The sequence below is a fragment of the Cygnus atratus genome, chromosome 1, assembly GCF_013377495.2.
Source record: "Cygnus atratus isolate AKBS03 ecotype Queensland, Australia chromosome 1, CAtr_DNAZoo_HiC_assembly, whole genome shotgun sequence".
Classification (NCBI taxonomy): Eukaryota; Metazoa; Chordata; class Aves; order Anseriformes; family Anatidae; genus Cygnus; species Cygnus atratus.
Window position 1 is genome coordinate 59,423,682 of NC_066362.1, and position 25,484 is coordinate 59,449,165.

Genomic DNA, 25,484 nt, shown 5'->3' on the forward strand with positions numbered 1-25,484 from the left:
GTGACTCTCAAAAAATGAAATGAAAACAAGCAAAAAAACAGCATTCCAGTCACCACATCTGTGACAAAAACTTTCCAATGAAGTTAGAGATGTTTGTGATGCTAAGTTCAGTTATGAGACTGATTTCCTGTCAGAAGTTGTGTTTTTTTTTTTTTTTTAACTAGTTTTGTAAAGCCAAAGTATGTCAGGCAAAAACACCAAAAGCAATTCTGTTCATTCTGAACTGTGCTCTACGAATTTTTCCTCTACAGTCTCTCTACTTGAAGATCTATTGCAGTAATCCATCTTCCTTTTCCAAATAACTTACAGTTTCTTTTTCGAAATTAAAGAAACATTAGCTACTTTCCTGCAACATCTAATAATTGTATACTATGGCCAACCCTAATGAAAAAAATAGGCCATTAAATCTTGCCTTCAACAGAAGACTTAGTAAAGTTTTAATTTTATTTGTTTATTTTTAAGAGTTAGGTTTACAATCCAAATCAAAGTAGAAATGCACCGTATTAAGTGTAGCCTAACATTATCTAGGTCAGACACCAATAGTTTTGGTTTTACTATACCATAGACTGTACAAAATGACTCCATATTTATTCACACATCCTGAAGTCTGAACTACTATTGGCACCTGTGGTAGAAATTTTAGATACATCTATGATGCTGCAAATCACACCTCTGCCAAAAAACACAAAGCAATGCCAACACCTTTGATACTCTGCATGCCCTTGCCAAGAGTGAGGTGATGGCTAACTTTTCAACTTCCTTCACACTTACTAGCTCCTGCTTAATTCTCCTAAAAGGATACCTTGCAAACTCAAAGACAACTATGTTTTGTACGCATTAAATTCTGAAGTGGAATTTTAGAATTCCTCTTCATGCTGGGAGCACCTCCAACAAATGAAATTGTCTGTCTAGATTCATGATCCAAAGTATAAAATAAGTGGGCAGGGCTTGAAAAGAACAAGGACTAAACCAGAGGAAAACCAGTTTGTTTATATTGATTTCTGTTAAAATACATGGAGGGAATGGCGCCAGAGACCTTGCTGTTTTGGATTATTCTGGCTTAACAAGGCTCCTGGTAAATAACTTAGAAGCCCTGAAGTTAATGTGAAACATTTTTGGCTTTTTTCCAGGTCAGAAACAGATATTTCTACACAATTCTCAGCTTTAACTTTTACAGATTAAAGATTATTCAGTTCACATTAGATTTGCAGGCTTGGTTAAACAGATAAACTTTTGCTTTCCAGAAGTTCAAGCACAACGTATGCACTTAGCCAAAGGAAAGTCACCATGTGAAGTCTCTCTGCACTTGGGTCAAGAACCATCCAGATCTTAAAAAGGATAGTTTAAAAAAAATAAAATAAAAGAGAGAGAGAAAAGGAAAAAAGATGGTGGTGTACCTCTGCTCCAAAAAACACAGTTCAGTCTAACCACAAGAGAATGAAAAGTTCAAGGGGAAAAAAAAAATCATTCAGTGCAAGTTGTCAAGAGGTAAGAAGAGAGCATTGCTGAAGAAAGTCCTGTCTCAGAGATGCATACAAGAACTCTAGCCAAGTCTCCCAATGCTTCTTGCCAAACTGTTTTATTTCCCTCAGCACTAAACTGACACTTTCCAAAATAATACCCTCAAATGAGAAAAGCATTGTACTAATTGAGTAGTATCTGTTCCACAAATACTGCATTGAGCCTAGAACTCTAGGACAAACAAGCAGGTGAAGTGATTGACTGAAGCTGCCTTTGAAAGCCAGGTTCAGACCTTTCTGCCTACTGAAGTCTTGAGCATACCTGTATCAGTTCCACAAATTTTACACGTGTGCTTGTGTGTGTGCATATGTAATATATACATTATGGGTGTGCATATATATATATATATATATATAGATGCTGGAAGAAAAAGGATTATTCTATACATAACAACATTGGACTACTTAAGATAATCTTAATTTTAATGCTATGTATAATATGTAACTCTTGATTACCTTGCAGTTTTTCCTCTAAGGAAAAAAAGTTGTGATAAAAACATCTTCTATGTTTATTTTTTTGCTTCTACTGCCCAATGCCAACTAAGGATATTTGCTATTAGAAGTAAAGTTCATTTAATCTCTTTTTCTCCCCATATTCCTTCTTCTTTTCCAGGAAAGTTCCAGTTCCCCATCTGATATACACAGAACTAACTGGAGCAAAGAAGAGGAAAAGTTTATTCATACTTCAATTAGAATTTATATAAATAGGCCAAGACATAAAATGCTGATCTAATGTGTGTGGATTAGTTACTGAAACACTGTGCCATAGCCTACACCATTTTACACCAGGATATGATATAGCAAAAAACATTATGTTGTGAGTTTTTTCTTGTTAAAATCTTGAATATATTTATAAAATGTTGAATCTACTTTTTTGGTGCTATTTCATAAATATCTTAAAGTGTACTACAGAAAGCCCTAACTGACCAAGTCTTATAGCTTCAAAATGTACAGTCCGGCCAGTCTAAGCAGGAGAGGCATTCTTCTGAAAGTTATATATGCCATCTACAGTACAGACTGAGATGGTTAGGGCACTGTCCAGTAGAGTCTGTTCAGTGGTAGAAGAATATCATCTGTCTAACAGAAACAACAATTCATTGTATCAAAAAACATTTCAAGAAACAATCATCTTGAAGATGAATTTATAAATTAAACAATAAATGTAACAGTTCTATTTCAAGTGATAAAATAAGTGACCTGAGCAACTCCAGATCCACTAGTAAGACTTCATTGTTACTAACATTAATAGAAAGTTTACCTTAAAAATGAGATTAAAAGGAAAACGTGGTAAAAACAGAACTTTTTTTTTTGGGGGGGGGGGGGGGGAGGGGGTGGGAAGACCCGATGCCAGATTACTTTGGTACATCACTCTTCTATAGGTTTTTATTCCCTAAAATACCTGATGAACTTAAATACACTGTAGAATATCTGGTGTAGCACTAGATAGTAAATGTTTACATGAACTTAATAGGACAGAAAACTGTTAGCCATCTTGCAATTCCTAACAGCTAGAAGGACAGCAAAGGTTTGCTTTGAATATGAAATTACATAGACCAAGTTATCTGAATTCAGGTTAATTTTTGCATCAGCATAAGTTAAGACTTTTAATTCCTCTTAATTCTGAAACAGGAGCACAAAACCTTGAATTCAAGAATAAACCTGGTACATTAAACCAAGTAATGCCATTTCTCTATGGCAATACAGACCCAGAGAGACCTTGTCTCCTTCCAGTTAGGATGCCTGCTAACAAGATTTCTCTGATGTTTCATTCAGATCACAGGCTGCTGACATGAAATATTCTAGAACACAGTGTTTCAGCCTTACATCCTTGGTCTTTTAAGTCATATTGTAGGAGGGATTTCTATCAAACCCAGTTAGCAGCAGACATCTGTCAGTTAATACTATGACAGATGTTGTAAAATAGCGATTGTTTTAAACCCTAGCAACATAATTTCCTGTTCAGACTCACGAGTAACAATATTTCTTTGTTCAAAAGATATGTACTGAAAGAAATGTCAACTAGAAAACCCAATGCTATCTTTAGCTATAACAAAAATAACCAAAGATAATCCAGAGTAATTATAAACATTAAAACAAACAAACAAACAAAACGTTTAGAATCAACCACCTTGCACTGACTGACAGGGAATTTTCAGACACAAAGCTTGGATCCAACAATACAGTGGTGATCTTCCACTGAGTGGACTCAATTGACCACCAGCATGGCTGGTCCAGGACTGCACAGTAAATCCACAGCAGAGAGGAGCTAGACCCAAATATTCCTTCCTTTCTTTGATGGCCTGCATTATTCTAGATGTTGAAACAAACAAAGAAAGTGTCCAAAAAACACCATTACCTTCTATTACACAGTCCCACCTAATTCTCTTCTTTTATTTTGTTCCCAAAACAGTCAGGACAGAGGGGTGAGTAGGAGAGGGGAAAGCATGTGATCGCACAATTCAAGACTATGTTAATATATGCATCTCAGGTGACTGAACTAAGACTTCACAGGAAGCCTCTAAGTGTTTAATTTTAGACTTAATGTTCTGTTAACATTTTTTAAATTAACAAATTCCCATATATTTTAGATTATTTGAACTAATTTTAGATTAGTTGATCTCCTGTGTAGCATGCTCTAGGTGACCCTGCTTGAGCAGGGGGGTTGGACCAGATGATCTCTGGAGGTCCCTTCCAATCTCAACTATTTTGTGATTCTGTGATCACTGTCACCTGCTGGCTAATTTTGACCATTGCTGATCCTTACCATCAAATATTTAACCAGGAAGACTTATAAAAGTAATCTAAATGATTAATTAGATTCATTCTTATGAACAGCTCCAGATCATATTTTCAGAAATAATAAATTAACACTTACACTTCTGTAGCTTCTGACAGCAGAGGAAAGCATACAACAAAAACTTAATATATTTCCTTATTCCCTTAAAAAGTTCCCTCCTGCCTTCCTTCTTCCAGCAATTCTCTACAAGCTCTCAGCCTGGGAGACCACCGTCCATTCTCAATTCTCCTGTGCCAAGGTGACTGTTTGGAAGGTCTGCTTAAGAACAACTATCCAAGAAGTGAACAAGGCTCTTAAGACAATTCTTACTTTCTAAATTCTATCCATTTTTAGTATCCTGCTTCTCAGCAGAGTTTAATATAAAAGACCTATGATGGTTAAGTTTTAATAAGAATTGACAGAAGGAATGGCTTACTATCATCAGCATGAACCAGCACTAAAAGAGGAGCATACAGTTCATGTGGGATTCATCACACCTGCCCTGTAGCCAGAGTAAAACAGATGTCTACATTAAGATAAGAATAAATCACATGCTAGAAATGTTTTCTTTGCATCAGTGCTTCTAAAGGGAGGTTTTAAAAATAAAGACTACAATGTAAAATTTGTACAATTGAATAAATCATATCTTCTGTCTCTAGTTGCTTCTATTAAAAATATTTTCAGATCCTGAGCCTGCTTATGCCCTTTTGCTTTACATCACGTGTCCCAGTCCTATCTACTATCTAAATTTCTTTTTTAAAACAGTCTTTTCTTATGTTGAGGTAGCTAAATTGTATTTAAAAACTAATTGTATGCCTTGGGTATTTTGCTCTTGCTGAGATTATCATATAAACAAGCTTCTCTGCCAACCTAGCATCTAAATGACATCAACAGGAACTCTTCTTACAGAACTGGGGCACTAGTGTGCGAAGTTAATATGATGCAGAAAAACTTCCATTTATTTTATGGAAGTATATCTTTTGCAGAAAAAGACTAAAGTAACATACAAAAAAAAAAAAAAGAGTTGAGGATATGGACAATATTCAAAATCTGATAAAAAGCAGAACAGACTCATGAAGCCTATTCCAAGAACAGGAAAGAATATATCAAAATTCTATTATATTAGGTTCAGCGTTTTTACTCTTTCATTTCAACTTCTCTAACAGAGGAAAAAATAGTTGGCAAATGTAGTTATCTAACTTATGTAGCGGGTAAAAGTGTCTTGAAACAAACACCTAGTCATCATGGGGCAGAGGGCAAAATCATAGCCTTTGTGTTTATTATAGATTTAGGAAGGTATTTTAGAATTTAAGAACTGAACAGATGTCTAATATTTAAACTTTAAATTAGATGAAGAGAGTAGCAAACTAATTCTATTCTCAAATAAAAATAAAAAAAAAAAAAAAGAGATTTCAACTAGAGTTTCATCTACCAGGGTAGAAGAGCTGGAGAAAATCAATGTAAAAAGCAATACAAAGTATAGATACTCTTAATAGAGTAGTAACTGTGCCTTTAAAGCCAACCCAATATTTTTGCTAAGTATGTCATTAAAAAAAAAAGTAGTTCATGTTAGTGTAGATTTCAAATTTTCAACAACAAAGTTTTTATCAGTGAGCTTACCTACACTTAAAAAATAACATTAAAAGAAACTAAGAAGTATATCAAAATACTCATACTTCAAAAACTTCAGCTCAAACAATGAACATTTATGCCTTAAAACCTTATTTTTTAAACCATACAGAACTACATCTATGGTGAAAATCCTTTGGAGTTTTGCAGGTTATTACATCCACAAAAAAAAGCACAGAAAAAAAATCCTTTTCCTTAGTATTTTTCCATGTTTCTACCGTCTCTTTTGCTGGATTGCCAAAAATGTCTGTCTTCAGTATCTTCTACCAAGCTAAAAACAACCCTTCCTCAGGAAGTGTCACCGTCTAAAACATTTGGTACCTTCTCAAGAATTTACTGCCAAAAACAGAGTTGGTGTTCTCTCAGTGTCTGTTCTCACCAAGATTAATTTGGGGTATTCTCCATACCAAGCGAAGTTCCTGAAGTCCTGTGATGTAGCTACTAAATGACTAAACAAGTATTCTTCTCAGAATAAGACTATGATGAGCAGCCCTGCATGCTCCATGTTACAGTCCCATTGTTCTACCACAAGATATCCAACTTAAGTTGTCCCTATATGTAATCACACTTTCCTGCAATTTTCTCAAAGTTATCAGGATTGGAATTATGGGCAGGAAGCTGCCAGAGTGCTTCGCAAATCTGGATTAGAAGAAGGCCATGGAAACATATGAACAGTTTAATATCTGTATCATGGCATAATAGCAAGTTCCTTCAGTGAAGTCCAGTACTGATACGAGTACCATAGAACCACAGCCTCCATGTCTTCACTTTAATCATGGGAATATACTTGAACTTCTATATCTAGGACATAATGGTCTGTGTAGTCTCCAGCACCAGCACGAATTATGAAGTTAAAGAAAAGGACAGCAAATTACAGTAATCACAATTTAATTAAATGCCAATAGCAGTATTGCACAATTGGAGCACTTAAGATACCACACTTCCACTGTGATGTCATGAGTCAGACTTGCCCTTGAAAGAACATTTGAATTGATTTGTAAACAATTTCTTCTATTTTCTTGAAAAAAACATCTAAAACATTCTCAATATTAGGTTGAAATAAATTACAGAAGACAAAATATATCAGTATTTCCATTATGAAGTTAAATACCTGAGTAAAGCACAATTTACTTCCAAATTATCTTGAAACACATTAGACTAAGTGGCAGGAATTTTCAGGGAAAATATTTCAAGAGTCCGATTGAAACCTAATTTTTGTTCTTATAAATTTTTTTCTTACATAAGCCTTTCTGATGTTTTACTATTGCTTTACAATGCAATAATATTCTTAATTAAATTACAAGCACAATGTTTATTAACATGGTAGAATGGTGATATAGTCTAATTTGGGTCATTATATATGTAACTTTCACTGTAAAGATTTAAAGACCAAGATATACATTTTCAACTGTTCTACAAATTAAGACACTAAGAAGTTTAGAGCATCCAAGTTTTCAGTCTTTCACCTTGCAAACACTCTATACAGTGTAAAGAGATTCACTCAGTTAAACATAGAATAACAAGTTAGGAAGAATACGAGCTCCAAATGTGGTTACAGAACTACAACTTCATTGGTGAGACTGACAGCTGGAGTGCTGCAAAAGATGAATACAAGCTCTTCAGAAATACATGTAGGAAAGACAAGGTCAGGGAGTGCCCTTTTTATGCAGGAGCAGCTCAGAAGAATGGAGGACCTCTTCCATAGGACAGACAAGAGACTGGTTGAGAGCTTGTGAATCCGTATCAGAAGAGAGACTAGTAAGTGACATTGTAGTTGTTTTGGTACTGATCAACCAATCAATGTTAGAAAATGGGCAAAGTATTCTTAAAGCAACTCTCAGAGGGCTCTATGTCACAGACCCTGATTTTTGTGGGGAACTTCAATGCCACCCCGGACATCTGCTTGAAGAACATCACAGTAGGATGCAAGAAGTCGGGATTTCTAGACGGTGTCTGGGATAACTTCTGGGTGAAGGTACTAATGGGCCAACAACAGTAACACACAGCTGGGTCCACTATTCACTAACAGTGAGAAAGTGATCAGGGATGCGAAAAATCAATGACAGCCTTGGCTGTAGCAATCATGACATAGCAGAGTTCAAAATGCCAAGGTAATGAGGAAGGCTAGCAGCAGAGTATAGGGCATTGCTTTAGGGGAGCAGACTTCAGCTTACTCAGTGAACTGGTATGTGGACTCCCATGTGAGACAGCTGAGAGGCAAAGGCACTCAGGAAAGCTGATATTTCATTAAAGACAGTGTATTACAAGAACAGGAACAGTCCATCACAATACTTAGGAAACCAAGCAGAACTATCAGTAGACCAGTGTGGCTAAACAGTGAACCAACGACAGAGCTCCAGTGTAAAAAGGCTTTGCACAGAATGCTGAAATAAGGACAGGTTACAAAGAAAGAATTTAGAAACAGTACCTGGGTATATAAGGATGGTGTCAGGAAAGCCAAAGCTCAACTGGAGTTGAGACTTACAAGCAACGTTAAAGGAGCTTCTACTGAAATTTTGTATTAACACACTGAACAAAGAAAATGCGACTTACTGAAAAGCAGAAGATTTTACAACAGCAGACAGATCGCCGAGGCAATCAGCTCCAGTGCAGGCACATTCTGCAACAGAGCAGGAGATCACAGCGTACAGGGAGGTTTCCTGAGCCAGGGAAACCCTAGGGGAGCGCAGATACCCTCCAGGAGCTGGCAGCCCTCATGAGAGCAGCTTATGAGGCGTGGCAGGGCCAGGAGTAGCAGTGGCCACGCCCACGCATACAATAGGCAGCCCTAGGGAGCGAAGTGACCAGGGCAGGCAGCGGCAGTTTGTGCGGGTGGGCGCTGTCACTCCGCCACTTCCAATGGCAGTTGTAACCCACGCACACGGGAGCTCCATTCATGGTATCCACCTGGTGGAAAGCTATGTCCTTATGTCCACTGCATCTCCTGTGGCCTCTCCAGCCACAGGAACCAACACAGCAACCCATACAGAGCTCCCAAGGGAACACGCAGCCCTCCAGGCCTCAGGCTGCAGGAGGGAGGTTTGCTCAGGTAGAACTGCTCGGCCTGGTGGCAGAGCTTCAGGAGAAGGTGGGTAGGCTGAGGAACATCAGGGAGTCAGAAGAAGAGAACAACTGGTAGAATCATACTCTACCATCCCTGAGACAGGCGCATCGGCCAGCGACAACACAAGTAATGAAGGATCCCCTACCCTCTTGCCACCAAGCAGAAGGAGAGGACCTAAGAGACAGGGGGAATCGAAGCAGGTTTCTGCTTGGTGAGGCAAGCAAACCCCCTCCTTGCCTACCTCACATTCCCAGGTGCCCATACAACAGGTATGAGGCTCTGGAACTTGATGGATGGGCAAACGATGACATGGATGAAGGTCAATCCGGGTTGGAAGGATCACCTAGGGCAAGTCAGCCTATCTCTGGTATCAAAACCCTACCTAGGCCTTAGCTATATGCCAATTGGACCCAAACCATAGGGAAATCCACTGCCTCCCAGATAAGAGACATCATTGGAACTTCACTAGCCTGCTATGGCCCTCTGATTATTATCCATTATTGGTTTTTCACATTGCCAGTGAAAAAGTAGCAAAGAGAGGTCCAAGGACAATCAAAAGGGACTTCAGGGCCTTAGGGCTATTGATTAAAGGACTGAGGCACAGGTAGGGTTTTCCTCTATCCTTCCAGTAGCAGGGAACAATATTGAAAGGAACAGACAGACACAGCTGATCAATACGTGACTTGGAGGCTGGTGTCATCAGCAGAATTTTGGGTTTCTTGATCATAGGACGGTATGTAAATGATGCCAGGCCTGCTGGCACCTGATGGGTTGCACCTTTCTCAGAGGGAAAAAGATCTTTGCCCAGAAGTTAACGGGGATGATTAATAGAGTTTTAAAAGAGATTTGAAGGGGGAAAGGGATAAAACCCAGCTTGCCAGTGATAAGCTATGAAATGGCATGCCAAAATCTGAGGGACTGCATGCTAGTGAGATCCTTCAGTCCGCTCTACGAGGTGCTGGGGACAACGAAGCACATTTGAAGGGTTTCTACAACAACATACACAGCACGAAGAACAAGTAAGAGGAACTAGAAGCTTTGGCTCAGTCCCAGAGCTACATCATTGGCATATGCAAAAACTGGTGGGAAGAGTCCTGTGACTGATGTGTTACAATGGATGGTTACAGGCTCTTTAGAAAGGATGAACAGAGCAGGCAAGGCAGGGGGGTGGCACTGTAATGCAGGAGCTAGACTGTATGGAGCTTGCAGCTGTCATTAACATGGTTGAGAGCCTCTGAGTAAGGATTAAGGAAAAAGCAAAAAAAGCAGATGTTATTGTGGGAGTCTACCATAGGCCACCCAGCCAGGATGACAACACCAATAAATTATTTTTTAAGGAATTAAGAGAGACCTTTCGATCAGCAGCCTTTGTCCTTATGGGTGACGTCAACTTGCCAAATGTAAACTGGGAATACCACATAGCTGGTACAAAAAGGTCCAGGAGATTCCTAAAACACCTTGATTGTAACTTCTTGGTACAGGTACTAAGAAAGTCGACTAGAAAAGGTGCCCTCCTAGATTTCCTCCTAGATTTGTTTGTAAGGAGAGAGGGTCTCGGGGGTGAAGTGGTGATTGGTGGCTGTCTTGGCCATAGTGACCATGAAGTAGTCGAGTTTAAAATCTTTGGTGATGGGAGGAAAACTGCCACCAAAACTTCAGCCCTGGATATGGGGAGAGCAAACTTCAGGCTGCTCAGGGAAATAGTTGGTAAGGTCCCCTGGGAAACTGCTTTTGAAGGACCATCAGTGCTGGTCACTTTTTAAGTACCACCCCTTAAGAGCACAGGAACAGGCAATCCAAAAACGGCAGAAGTCAAGCAGGCAGATGGTCAGCTTGGCTAAGCAGGGATCTTCTGGAGCATATATGGAAAAAGAAAGTGGCCACTGGAAGAGAGGTCAAGCAACATGGGAGGACTACAGAGATGCTGTTTGTCATTGTAGGGAGAAAATTTGTGTAACCAAAGCTCAATTAGAATTAAGGGTGGCCAGTACTGTGAGGGGCAGTAAAAAGGACTTTTTAAAGTACGTTAACAGCAAAAAGAGGATCAGAGATAACATTGATCCATTACTTGATGAGGATGGTCACCTCACAAATAGGCAGATAGACAAAGCGAAGACATTTAATGCCCGTCTTCAACATCAATGATGGGCTCTGGAACCCGTGGGGCCCTGAGATGGAAGACCACGACTGTGGTAACGATAAACTCCCAACCAATCCCAAACTTGCACGATATTTACTGCTCTACCTGATGTTTGTAATTTTAAGGGGTCCAACTGGATTCATCCCAGGATACTCAGAAAGCTGGCTGATGTCATTGCACGACCTTTCTCAATTATTTATCAATGGTCAACTAGAGGTTGGCAAATGTGCCAATTTTCAAGAAGGGTTAGAAAGACGACCCTGGTAATTACAGGCTTGTCAGACTCACTTCAGAGTCTGGTAAAGTTATGGAGAAGATTATTCTGGGAGTTATTAAAAAAACACCTGAAAAAAACGCAGTTTTGTTTGTTTTAGATGATTTTAAATGACACTAAATTAGGGGAACAGTTGGCGCTGTCAAGGGTAGAGAGGCCTTGCAGATAGATCTTGACAAATTAGAGGGCTGAGCAATCACCAACAATATGAAGTTTAACAAGAGCAAGTGCCGTATTCTCCATGTGGCAAGGGGCAACCCTGGATATATGTACAGGCGAGTGGACGAGAGGCTGGAGAGCAGCTCTGCAGAAAGGAATCTGGGGGCTCTGGTCAATGGCAAGTTGAACATGAGTCAGCAGTGTGCCCTGGCAGCCAGGAGGGCCCAGCACATCCTGAGGTGCATCAGGCACAGCACTGCTAGCTGGTCAAGGGAAGTGATTGTGCTGCTCTACTCTGCGCTGATGCAGCCTCATGTTGAGTATATTGTGTGCAATTTTGGGCACCATAACGTAAGAAAGTCATACAACTGTTAGAGAGTGTCAAAAGGAAGGCTACAAAGATGGGGAAGGGTCTATAGAACAAGACACATAAGGAGCAGCTGAAGCCACTTGGTTTGTTCAGCCCAGAGCAGAGGAGGCTGAGGGGAGGCCTCATGGCAGCCTGCAGCTCCCTCACGAGGGGAGCGGAGGGGCAGGCGCTTGAGCTCTGCTCTCTAGGGGCAGCACCAGGACCTGATGGAATGGCATGGAGCTGGGACAGGGGAGGGTCAGGCTGGGTGTTAGGAAAAGGTTCTTCCAGAAAGAAAAAAAAGGCAATTTGGGGAACCACAGCTTCATCATGCTCACTGTAGTCCTGGTATAAATCATGGAGCAAGTCTTCTTGGAAATCATTTCTGAGTACATAAAGGAAAAGGTGGTGACTGGTAAGTACAGGCAAGGATTTCAAATCTGCTTGCTCCCAGCTATAAAATTACTGGCTTTACAGACAAGATAAATGCCATTCACCATTCTTCCTTTGTCTACAGGAAGGCTTTCACTGTCAGCCAGTACTGTCACATGCAACTTCGGATATTGCGGACTGAATAGATAAACAAGTTTGGAAGTTAAAGTCCAAATGAACAGATTAGATGAGTAAAAAAACTGTTTGGATGACTAGACTGAGAGCAGTAGTCAACACATCATTCTGTGGAACACCATAGGGGCCTATCCCAGAACCTGCTTTTTTGTTTAAAAATACATGTACATATACATATACATATATATATATATATATATATATACACACACACACATCAGTGGCCTGGAGGTGGTGATAAACTATATGCTCATCAAGTTTGCAGATGACACCAAATTGGGTGGAACAGTCAACATGCTTGAGGGTAGTGCTGCCATGCAGATATACCTAGGTAGACTGGAAGAAAGGGGTGACAGGAAGGAACCATACAAAATACAAAACAGGAAATACAAAGTCATGTAAAGGAATAAGTCCTTGCAATGATACTAGCTGAGCAGCAGCCCTGTGGAAAAGAAGTTGGGAGTCTTGGTGCATGTTCAGCAAGCTAAACAAGCCAGGAGTGTGCCTTGGCAGCAAAGAAGGCCAACAGTATCCTTGGCTGCATCAACAGTAGAGTAGCCAGTAGTCTGAAGAATGTGATTATCCTTCTCTAATCAGCACTTATTGGACCAAATTTAGAATACTGCATCCAGTTTTTGGCCCCCCAGTCCAGGAAAGGCATTGATAAACTGGAGTAAGTTCAGCAGAGAGCTGCCAAGATGGTCAGGGAGACATGCCCTGTGAGGAGAAGCTAAGGGAACAGCTTGTTCAGTCTGGAGAAGAAAAAGGCTTCAGGGGAATCTACTAATAGCCTTCTGATACCTACAAGAAAGTAATCAAGAAGATGGAGCCAGGCTCTTCATGTTGGCTCTTAGCAGACAGAAAAGAGACAACAGGAACAAACTGAAACAAGACAGGTCCCAACTGGTTTCAGGGAAGAAAAGAGTCACCACGAGGACATTCAAGTAGTGGAACAGGTTGCCAAGGAAGATGCTGCAGTGTCTGTCTTTGGACATTTTCAAAGCCTGACTTGTTAACGCCTTGATTATCCTAGGCTGACCTCTTAATTGACTCTGCTTTGAGCAGGATGTTGGATCAAAAACTTCCTGATGTTCCTTCCAACCTGAATTATTTTATGATCTTAAGTTTAAAGAGTCTTATAGACACTGCTTTGCACATGCTTGCACGGTTTTCCAGCAACTTTAGAACACAAAACTCCAGGGCTGTATGAATGCTAACCAATTAATCCAAACATTCAGAACACATTCAGAACAAGATCAGATCAAGTCTCATACGCTTTCTATCCTAAAATACTACTGTATCTCCAGCTGCAATCACAGCTTCACAAAAGCAACTTGAGTAATTGCATTTTCCCTACTAGCAGACAGCTCAATGCACTAATTCAAAAGCATGATCAAGTCAAGTTGTATAACTTCTAAAATCGACTGTAGAAGACTGTTTTGGGGCCTGAACCGAAGACCCTCTCCAAAGTATCACGCTCACTCAAAGGTGTTGAATAGAACGCTTAATGCAGCTGTTAGGCTTAAACTACTACTACTGTGAGCTGTGCAATAGTGTCACCTAGTGGTCAGTACTTTTACAACGAAGTCAGGGCCCGATTCAAGAAGAAAACTCTGCCTGTCTACCAACTTTGCTACTCTACAAAACCAGTATATATATTTTAAAGTATATATATTTATATAGACACACATGCATATGAAGCAAAAGTCACAGCAACCAATAAAACTAAACTGAGTCATGGAAAAGCATAAGTCACACACAGCTTTTATGAACTTGAAAAATGTCATTCCAGAAATAGAGAAAGTTCTTTCTGGATGCAAGAAGCATTGGTCTAAAAGAAAAGGATTTCCAGAACGATGGATGAGTACTGCAGTCTTTTGTTTATACCACCATAAATGAGGCTCAAGATCACCAGGTGTAAAATGATCATCCAATTCCAAACACAACTTTGATACATTTCTTGTCAAGAGACAAGAACAAATAAGTGGAGAGCTTGCATAATATACTTCGTGAACATTGCCCAAGTCTATGTACAGCATATGTAAATAGTTTTAGGGTTACAAGTTTTAGAGCAACCCCAAACTTTAAGGACTGTTCATGCTACTGATTTTTGAAGTATTCATAATTTCTTTTAATCTTACACAACTGGAGAATGAGGAGAGGCAAACTTCAACTATTTCAACATGCCACAGATTTATAAGAATGCTTGTTCTGCTCATTGCACACTCCTCAAAACTACTGAAATTCATTATATCTTTGCATTTCTCCTGCTATCAGGTCTGCTTAAACTTTGTGCCACACTTGAATCAAATCAGTTTCATTAGATTTCCACTATTCTACAGCTTTCATATCATCTACTGTTCATTTTCTTTCTTAGATGAAAGACTTGAGCATGAGAACATTTGTTGTTCTCCATGGACTAGCAGACAATTGGTTGCACCATATCTATTATGTTCAAAATATTCTTAAGCACATCCCAACAATGTCCAACACTCTGAACTAAGTTTCTAGGTTTTAAAAGAAAAAAGAACATGACTCAAGCAGATTAAGGAAGTCTTTTTGACAGATTGTGTTCCACAATCAACTCAGCATTTATTTGGCTACTCTGTATTTTACAGAAGTTCAAGTTTCATAGGGTTTCCACTTCAACAAGCTCAAACAGTGAAGTAACAGACTTCAAATTATTAAGTAAACAGCCAAAAATACTGCATGTTTCTTGTAGCATAGAAAATACCAAGACCTGATTTTGTAGCTTGGCTAACATTTACAGCAGAGAAACAGCACTGTCACAGACAGATAGCCCAGTTTGCTCTCAGATTTCTAAGCTGGCTTCTAAAGATTAAGCAACTAAAAACTTGGTGCACTGTTGCTTTTTTCTCTGCTCTTCAGACTGCAGTAGTAACAGAAGTAGAGAAATTTCTTTTGCAGAATTACTTCTAGAATTCATAACGACTGTAAAAATCACAGGCAGGACATACAGGCTGTCCCCACTCACATGGCTTACTGAAAACTTAAGGAAAATTGAATGGTTTCTTTTTGTTCACCAACGTTGCAATCCGTACGGTTTTTGAGGACTTCAGCAGACTAATGAAGATTCTTTTGAGGACAGCCAACCAATTGGTATATTTCTATAACCACTTAGCTACTACATAAATATAGAAACAAATAAACACAATAGTAGTATTTTACATCTTGTTGTTATAAACCCCATGAGGAGTACAAGAACAGGAAATATATAGTACAGCTTGCTTTTATTCTTGGTCAGTGACACAAACAATGACACCTACACATATACATGCAATCTACTGAACATGATCAAATTTTCTATTTACAAAACTTATATCCTAAAGTGAAAGATATTATCATACCATCTATATGGAATGAAAATAGGAACTAGAATGATGAAGAAAAGGACAACAGGTACAGCAACAGGGATTAGAAAATAATTACTAAGCTCTAGAGAATTCTTCCAGTTACATTGCAATTTTTCCAGCTACTTTGATTTTTCTTACATGCTTTAAACAGACGGGTAATTAACAAGATGTAGCATTTTATGTTACACTTTGCTGAGTCACACATACCTGCAAAAGTGGTCTTTCCACCCTAAAAGATAAGTTGGTGCACAAATGTTTTTTTTTTTTTCATTTTTATGAATGTATAGTGCCAGACATGATTTAAACATAGAAAAAAGCATACAATAGAAGTTGACTGGGAGGTTTTCTTTAACGATCGCCACAGACAGCATGTCTCTGGCATTCAAGATGTTCAAATGAAAGAAACAAGTAGCAGCATTAAAAATTAAAACAAAAACTGAAAACAATGAAATTACTGTTCAGATTCCATTGATATTGGAAGTATCTTTGTAATAATGCTTATGGTTTGCTTATAACATTGCTTTCATGGCTGCATGGATTAGACTTGATTTAACCAAAAAAATTCCTTAGTACATAACTATTACAGGTAATTGGCTAAAATTCTGTTTAGAAAAATTACTTCTTATAAATGAAAGAGTAGCTAACTTCTATAGTACTTAAAACTATTATTTTTTTTTTTTTGTCCTAAAGCCAGCAGTTACCAATTCAAATTATGTCATACTAACACTTGCATGTAATTTATCTCACATTTATAACTCTTCTTGGGCAGACTAGCTTCAGGTCTTCAGAAACATCCAAAACCAGGAACTTTACAAGAGCCTCCCTAAGAAATAGTTCTTACAATTGGCATATGTGGTTAAAAATAAGAGAACAGAAAGGCTAAATAACCAATATTATTTATCGGTTCTTAATACCGAAGAAAGGAGTGGCAATGAAGAGTTTTTTTTATACAAGAATAAATACAGTGAGGTAACAAAATGAAAGTAATAAATGAGCAAGAAAAATAAAAACAACAGTATGTATTCAGACCCACAAGATTTAAAATTTTTCTAATTCATTTACGATTAGGGAACTATTCAAATACATATACATGCGTTGGTATGATAAAAATTTAATACAAAGAATACCCTCAAAATCTAAAAGCTTACCCCACTTGCTTTTCAAATATAAGCTTTCTTTTTAGAAAAATGTTTAAAGTTTAGACACTTACACTGAAATAAGTAAATGATTAGATCTTCTTTCATTCCTCCCCCTCAAGACACACACAAGAAAAATAAAAGGTGCTCAACAAGACAGAAAGACAAGGAATTCTATTACCTTGGATCCAAGATTTCACCAAGAATTTCTTCCAGCTTGTCAATAAAGTTAACAAAGTTTGAAAGTCCCTTTACATGGACTCTTAAGGGATCAAATAATGAAGCTGCACAGCCTTTTCCTCCAAGTTCTACAGTTCGGATAAAAGATGTTGCCATCTATTAGGAGAAATATTTCAATAATATTGAAAAAAATGTAGGCATATCCAAAATGTATGTATGTTGAAGTGATCATCTCCTACAGATTTGCAAGCAGTGTATACAGCTAGATAATAGCAGAAATAAACCAAAATCAATAGAATACATTTTAATAGCAAGCTTTTTACATCTCACTATACATATTTGCAAGATCAATGCTTAAATAGTGCAGCAGTATAAAAATCCACAAGCCAAAAGTGACCCAACTAATTTGATGTTTACATTGGCCTTTTGACAGCTTAGTAAAAGCTTTATTAATAGAGTATAATTTTTTGTTGTTGTTGCTCTTTAAATGCTTGTGCTGACATCAAAAAAATACTCAAACATTCAGAGCCTTGTCTATGGCCTAAGAGCCTATGAACATTTAATATAAGCAAGTAAAAATTGATTCCAGTAGCATATATATTTTCAGAGGTACAAATAAAAACTATGAATACTCAAAGCTGAAAAAACGTGACCATTAAAAAGGTCCTAGCATCAGATACTCAGTTCTGGAAGTTTCCATATATCTAGTATACGATAGAGACATTGAAAATAAGAGATGGCCTCAAAGCAGTACACTTTTTATCATGACCCCTCAAATTTTAAGGCAATGGTCAAAATAAACAGCTTCGCATTTCTCCATAAAAGTTAGAGATAAGAAACCAATTACAACTGACTGATGCCATAATACTGATTCTACATATTAAATTTAATTTCAGACTATACAGCTAAATCATAAAACTCTTGGGACTGTAACAAATACAACTGGAATTACTCTAGCAAAGAAATTAAACCTGCCACTATTCCTACTTTTGCACTAAAGACTTCTTGTGGATAAAGTATGGTTCATAGGACCTTGCTTTCCCAATGGAAAATATTCTGGCTTTGCAGGACTTCTACAAGACATAGATGCCAGAAAAGATGACTTCTTTATACAGTAGAAAAGTTTCCCCTCTGACAAGTGTGAGGAAGAGGCAACAAATCCAGTCCAAACAACTTTTTTATATACAATTTTAACGGAGTATTAGGAGCTAAGATAAGTAATCCTGGAACTGAGATTTCACAAGTTTTCCATATTTTTCAACCATAAAATCTGAGACTGCAGCTGCTTCAGTGACTGTTACATACTGTTTTTCCTCGGTCTACCGTTGTCTGCACTGTGTATGCAAAAATTGATTACTTCAAATATGAGGGACCACAGTGGTTCTCTGGAGAAAGAATTCTTACTCATCTTATTATAACTATTTTTGAGATGGCGCTGTGGTGGCTATAACTATTAGTTATTAGAGTACCGTAATTGATGCTATAGTTTTTTATGTTCCTATGCAAGGGGGCATACCTCTTTTTCCTCCAGCTCTGTGCCTTTGAGAATGACATAAGCAGGAATGTCCCATATCAATCACATCTTGGAGAATATTTCAAGACTGATCAAGCTATAGACAACTGACAAGCATTACCCTCCAAGAATTCTGCCAAAGCTGAAGAAGCTGCAATATGGCTACTCCAAATTTTGGAGTCTGTTCTCAAGTACATGTCAAAGGCAGGATTTTTATCATTAGATGGCTCTACAAAAGGGATTTTGTGCAAAGAAATACTTTAAAACTTGAGTTAAACTGAATCTAAAAGTGCACGAAAAGTGCTGTTTGTTTTTTTAAACATTTAGCCGAAGTACTTCCAACATTTTAAACAAAGAGGTAAAATGCATTGTAATGCACTGTTAATGGATTCTTTTTAACAGTCCTGATTCCTGTTTTTTGAAATGCCACACTTTAGTGCTCTAGAGGTACACATGCACACATTTTTCTGTGTCTTTAGATCTCACAATCAAGCAAGCATCCCTTTCTTCAGGCTGGATCTGTCACATTTTTTTGTTGTTGTTTGTTTTAAATCTAGAAACTATATTTATGGTGGTATTCAACTTGGCTTGCAAGTGTCAGTCGTGCATATGACACTAATGCAACATTTCATGTTTATAGAACTATTTCGTTATCTCTGTTCTACAGCAAGTTTCATTGGACACACATACCAGGAAAATGGACATTTTTCTCTCCTGTGAGGCATGTTTTAGTTTAGTAAAGGCTTCTCTACCAAGTCCTCTGTCAGGAACATTTAGAATATGAGCCAATGCCAGATCATCCTTAGAATTCACCACCAGGCTTAAATATGAATAAACACACTTCTTTGCCATGAACATCACCTGTATAAGAAAGCATCAACATTAACTGGTCATCTTACTACTAAATTACATTCTAATCTTTAAAATCTAATTACATATGTACTAATTCTTACTTTTCCAAAGTCTTATCTTACCTTACATGATTTCAAAATATTACTTCATGTATGGCAATTATGGAAGCATTGACAAAGGCAAGCATGATTAATATGTTAAAATTAGCATCACAAAATATCCAAAGTTGAAGGGACCCACAAGGATCATTGAGTCCAAATCCTGGCTCCACACAGAACCACCCAAAATTCAGACTATATGTCTGAGTGCATTGTCCAAACAATGGTACTCAGTAGGCTCGGTGCCGTGATCACTGCCCTGGGGAGCCTGTCCCACTGCCCGACCACCCTCTGGGTGAAGAACGTTTTCCTAACACCCAGCCTGACCCTCCCCTGTCCCAGCTCCATGCTGCTCCCTCAGGTCCTGTCGCTGTCCCTAGAGAGCAGAGCTCAGTGCCTACCCCTCCGCTCCCCTCGTGAGGGAGCTGCAGGCCGCCGTGAGGCCTCCCCTCAGCTTGCTCTGCTCTGGGCTGAACAAACCAAGGGACCTCGGCCACTCCTTATGTGTCTTGCCCTCTAGACCTTTCCCCATCTTTGTAGCCTTCCTTTGGAGGCTCTATAATAGTTTCGTGTCTTATACTATGGTGCCCAAAACTGCACACAGTACTCGAGGTACAACTACATGTACTGTACTTGAGTATTCAAAATATATTTGAGAGCCAACTTTAATAGCTAGAGATACAGCTATCTATTTCAACTTAGCAATCTCTCCACAAATATTCCTTTTACATCCCAAGGCAAAATGGTAACACCATTAAACCACAATGATTTTACATTAACTTCAAATAAGCTAAGGACTTTCAACACCTCACCAGCTCCACCTCGGATCCACTAATTTTTCCCTTGGTTGGCTCCCTGGGATTTCGATAACAGAAGTCCCACTGATTGAAGTTTGAGTTTATATTAAATTGCAACCCAGCTCTACCCTCTTATCCAAAAATATAAAATTATAATTACTTATATTGCAGCACTGTTCAGGATCCTATAAGAACAATTCTCAGAATTCAAGAATTTATAGTTTTGTCATAAGCAAAGAAAGCAAAGACAAAGAAGGCCATTAATAGAAGGAAAGATATAAACCTTTCATAGCTATGGGATTTCTTCTTATTCAACAGGAAATAAGACAAACGTAAGCAGTCAAAAAGAAAAAGGGGCCAAGAATATTTTTACTATACATGTCACGGTCAGAGCACCAAGCAAGCCTAGTGGTAGAAGTGCTATCTAGGGCATAACCTTAGTAACAAAGAGAAAAGCACCTAAGTGCATTTTACTGAAACATTCTGTTATCCTGATGTCAGATTGCTGGGAAGATGCTTGCTCACTTGTTGGGAACTATTTTGAGTTGTACCCAAATATTGTATTGAAATTGACACTTATGAGGAAAGCAAGCTTGGAAATGACTGAAGCTTCAGCATTCTAAGCACTGCTATACTGATTCTGTTTAGGTGGTTGAATCCAGTATCCCCCTCCCAAAGTCCTCAGCTGTCTACTGCAACAGATCAGCATTGTTTGCATTTCTACAGCTACCACGACAGTCGCTACTCAGATTTCTTCTGCAAGTAAATAAGCATTACTTAAGTTTAAAAGTTAAACCTAAGTTTATATCTCTTACCATTTCACTTTGCAGCATCAGGCAAATCCTTTAACTCTCAGTCAAGACAATGTTTGAATGATAATATACTTGCAGAAAATATGTATTCCCTATTGTTCAAAGGCAGATTAAATCTACATCAAGTACCTGCCATAAAAGGACTGTCTTCCAGAGAAGAAATTTGTGCACTTGCTCCATGCACACACTCATAATATACGAAAGAGATACAGAGTTTGAATATACTTTTTTTTAAACCAGTAATATCTTAATAGCAATAACTGGAAAAGGAAACTTGTATTTCATCTTCCATTAAATTTCCCGTATCTAAAAAGCATTAAAAAAAGACTTTTTTTTTTTTTTTTTACCTTTGCATTGCTCTGGTCCTGTCTGTTGACCGGTGCAGGAGTAGAAGGCACACAACCACTATTTTCTGGTACATTCATTATGCCAGAAATAAATTCCAGCAGTTGAACCTTTAATAAAAAGAATTGGATTAATTTAAATACAAAGATGACTGAAACACAGAAGTAGTACTAAGACCAAGTAAAACTACGATTTTCTCCAGCTTGCTAATGTTTTGAACCCCTAAAGCTACTTTTTCTTTAGTCTTTAGAAATACAACTGTTTTAAGAGAAAAATGACATGTAAGATTCAAATCAACTCAGAACTTTTACAGTTACTGCCCTAAAAGCAGCTGCTCTTTTTTTTTTTTTTAAAAAAAGTTAACACTATGCCATAATTATAAAGAACTCAATCTTCCAAAGTTTTCTACCTTCCCCACGAAAGTAGCAACAAATACAAAAAAAGCAATTACAGCTTCCTAAACTTCAGTCCTCCTTTATGTCTTTTGTAGAAGTGTTTGAGTGCAGATTCCCTAAACTTAGGTAGGCAAGTTTGTTACAAGCATACCTGTCATAGACTCATACAACAATTTAGGTGAGAAGGGATCTTTTGAGATCACCTAGTACAATTACTTGCTTAAAGCAAGACAAGTTAGACCAGGTTGCTCAGTGATGACTTGCCATGCCAAGTTTATCTCTAAAAGCAAGATTCCACATCCTCTCTGGGCAACCTGTTCTAGTATTTGACTACTTTTTCATGGACTCAGCTTTATTCCTGACTCAGGAGGAAGAGTTCTTCCAAACAATTGAAATATTCTGTCCTTTATTGACTAGTTTTTCCTCTAATAATGCAGGTTACCTTCCCGCAAGCAGACAGTTAACTCCTCTCTGTAATTTTTGTTACAAGCTAGAAATAGGTGCAGCTAAATCCAATGTTTATTAATTTTTCATTATAAGTTTCCTTTGTCTTTTAATCTTCCCATGCTCTACAGAGCACAGAATCAAATAAAATCATGTGGCATGCTTGTATTTTAAACTTATTTTAATTGCTACTAATACACAACCATCAGACCCAGCCAACATGGGTTCAGGAAAGTCCCATCTCACTAGTTTGATACCCTTCTATGATAAGATCACCCTCTTAGTAGGCAAAGGGAAGGCAGTGGATGTAGTTTTTCTGGATTTTTGCAAGGTTTTTGATTTTGTCCCTCATGGTACTTCTACACAAATTGCCTAACTGTGAGAAAAACAGGTACACAGTATGACATTTGGATTCAATTTTTGCAGGTCCCTTCCAACTGTATCCACCTTATTCTGATCTTCGTTATCAGATCAAAATATATAACCAAATTTGTGTTATTTTCATCGTCAGAGTGCAATATGTACTACAACTTCTCTAGCCTGGAGCATGGCCTCATATGCAGTGTTATAACATCTGAAGCACAATAAACTGCAACAGATGCTTGACTGAGTAGCTGAAGTGGAACCTCTTGTGGTCTCTGGAAAAATCTAACATGAAGGTACATGAAGAATATGGAGATTTTTTTGCCTTTAAGAGCATGGTATTTTTAAAATGAAAAAAAATATTTGGACTGCCTATCAACATATATCCAAAACTCCATGACGCATTAATCACTAAGCTCTGATCCAGCCACATCAAATCTCTACAATTCAGTTTTCAGTTCTGTTTGTGAGAAAGAACAATATACTCAGTGGAGCTGTGATCTACCCATCAAGCAGGACAGCTGAAATATGTAATTTTTGAATGGATCTAAGATCTCTTAAAAGATTTAATAATTTAAAGTAATCTGTTCCTCCAGAGAAAAGGAAAGTCATTTGTGACTAATTCAAGACTTCTGCATATATTTTAGAAGCACTGTAAATCCATAACTGGAATCAGAAATATGGTAAAACAGAGACCAAGCAAACAAAATACTTACAGGGGCTATGCTTTCCTCTTCAGATAGAAGTGCAAGAGCATAGCACTTCTGACATACATCTATGATATCTAACATATTGCTGCTTGCTAAGAAGGTATCATAGGCTTTTTTAACGTCAGCATAGTTTTCTGGTTCTTCCATGTTTTCATGTGATAATCCTAGTTTGTCGTGTAACAAATATTTCCAAGTTTCCATCACATGATTAAGTGATACCATGAAATCTCCGTGGTGCTAATAGGACAGAAAAAACAATGTTTTATGTTCAGCATAGCTTTAAAAGTTACTTTAAAACAAGATATATATAAATATATATATCTTACAGAAAAAATATAAACTAAATATTTGCATTTGTAATGAACAAAGTATTACTTATACTTGAAGTTCTTCCAGTGCTTTGATCTTAGAGCTGACTTTTTGGAATATAAAGTCCTTTATCCTCTTCTTTAAAATGCCAGGCATATATTTTGAACTTTACTCATAAGAAATTGATTTTCACAGGACTACGGCATAAATACAGTTAATTATTTGCAGAAATAGTGTTCATCACAGCAGGCATTTACCTTCCAAAAGCAGTAAATAATATTAACATGCCTCAAGCAGTGATCTGGGAAAACATATGCCATCTCCAAACAAAAATGAGTGTTTTCCCCCCCTCCCATGTTAATAGTTTACTATAATGTTGATAGCATTGCTACATAGATCTAACAAATGCATTAAAGCAACACACATCTAATTATATCCTTATATCCCTTACTAGTATCATAAATAACATCAACTATATAACACTATCTTATACCCAGCTTTGGGCCCACACTCCCTTACAAAATGATTAGATTACATTCCCATGCACCCATCTGCCCCCTTCCCTTCACCCCTTCCCCCCCCCCCCCCCCCATGAAAGAGAATTACAACTTGGCAGTCAATTATAAGATTTAATAGCAATTAATAGAGTTGAAGTGCAAATAAAGTGGGCAAAAAATGACAAAATGTGGGTAGCACAATAACTACCAGCACATTATCAGCAACTGAAGAATCATTCCCTATTCTAGGCAAAAAATAAAATTCAGATGTATCTGAGTAATATAAGAGGCTGATTCACAGCTGCAGTCCCTTCCCCTTTCCTACTCTTGAGAGAAGAGCACTCCATTGACCTTTGATAGACAGAAACAGAAAATACATCAACAGGAAGGACTAAAATCACATTTGATTTACCTATCAGTTATCCCCCCCTACCCCCCCCCCAAAAAAGGGATTTACATCAAAATAAGGGCATCTGCTATAAATGCATTTATATATAGGGGTGCATCAAATAATGATCCCTAAGCACTTCTGAGATGAAGAAACACTTAACTGTAAAGCAATAGCTTGCAGTTTTATTATGCAGAAACCAAAAGGGAAAATGTAGAAAATGCTTTCTATTAAGTCTTTAGATAGAAGATCAGAAGAGACTAAAAATAAAAGAGACTAAACATAGCATTATGGACTACATACAATCTTATTTATAAAGTGGAAAACTAAAGGGCCAAAGTTGTTAGCAAAGGTGGCATAGTCGGGGGTTACAAGAACAACAGCAGGGCACAAGTGAAAAGCAAAAAGGTAAGAGTCACAGAAGGCAGGAACAAATAGGGCTGGAATTCAGTTTTAAATCAAAAAGAATAAGTGACACATCCCTCTTATTTGAGTAAAACTGAATGATGCGTTAACTGGATTGCAGCCTACGACCTTCATTGTCAGCAAGAAGATGGGAGAGTTTAGGTAATGCTGCACTTGGGTACAGTATAACACTACTTATAGGATCTCTTATTTAAAGGAGATGAGTATTGTCAATGGTTAAAAAATGCAATACTAAGAAAGCCATAAAATAAGTTCAATCCCTTTAAGCAAAACTACATTCACAAAGAATTACAGTCAGAACACATAGCAAAGACTTCTACTACTCATCTGGGGGCCCCCCCATCACAAGAAGGGCATAGACCTATTA

The 25,484-nt window shown here is 37.9% G+C and overlaps 1 protein-coding gene across 6 annotated transcripts in view; it reads right to left on the reverse strand.

Moving 5' to 3' along the window:
• The window catches only part of PARPBP (PARP1 binding protein), a 54,285-nt gene that overhangs the window by 23,299 nt on the left and 5,502 nt on the right, over positions 1–25,484 (reverse strand). For 5 of the 6 annotated variants that reach the window (XM_035559582.2, XM_035559569.2, XM_035559561.2 and 2 more), the window contains 4 exons: positions 23,504–23,734; positions 21,588–21,695; positions 19,372–19,542; positions 17,170–17,324 (listed from right to left, as the gene is read on the reverse strand). In XM_035559582.2, coding sequence (XP_035415475.1) covers positions 17,170–17,324; positions 19,372–19,542; positions 21,588–21,695; positions 23,504–23,734 — 665 coding nt within the window. Of the gene's footprint in view, positions 1–15,140; positions 16,082–16,599; positions 16,676–17,169; positions 17,325–19,371; positions 19,543–21,587; positions 21,696–23,503; positions 23,735–25,484 lie in introns of those variants that run through there. The other variant, XM_050711389.1, reaches the window with a different exon arrangement.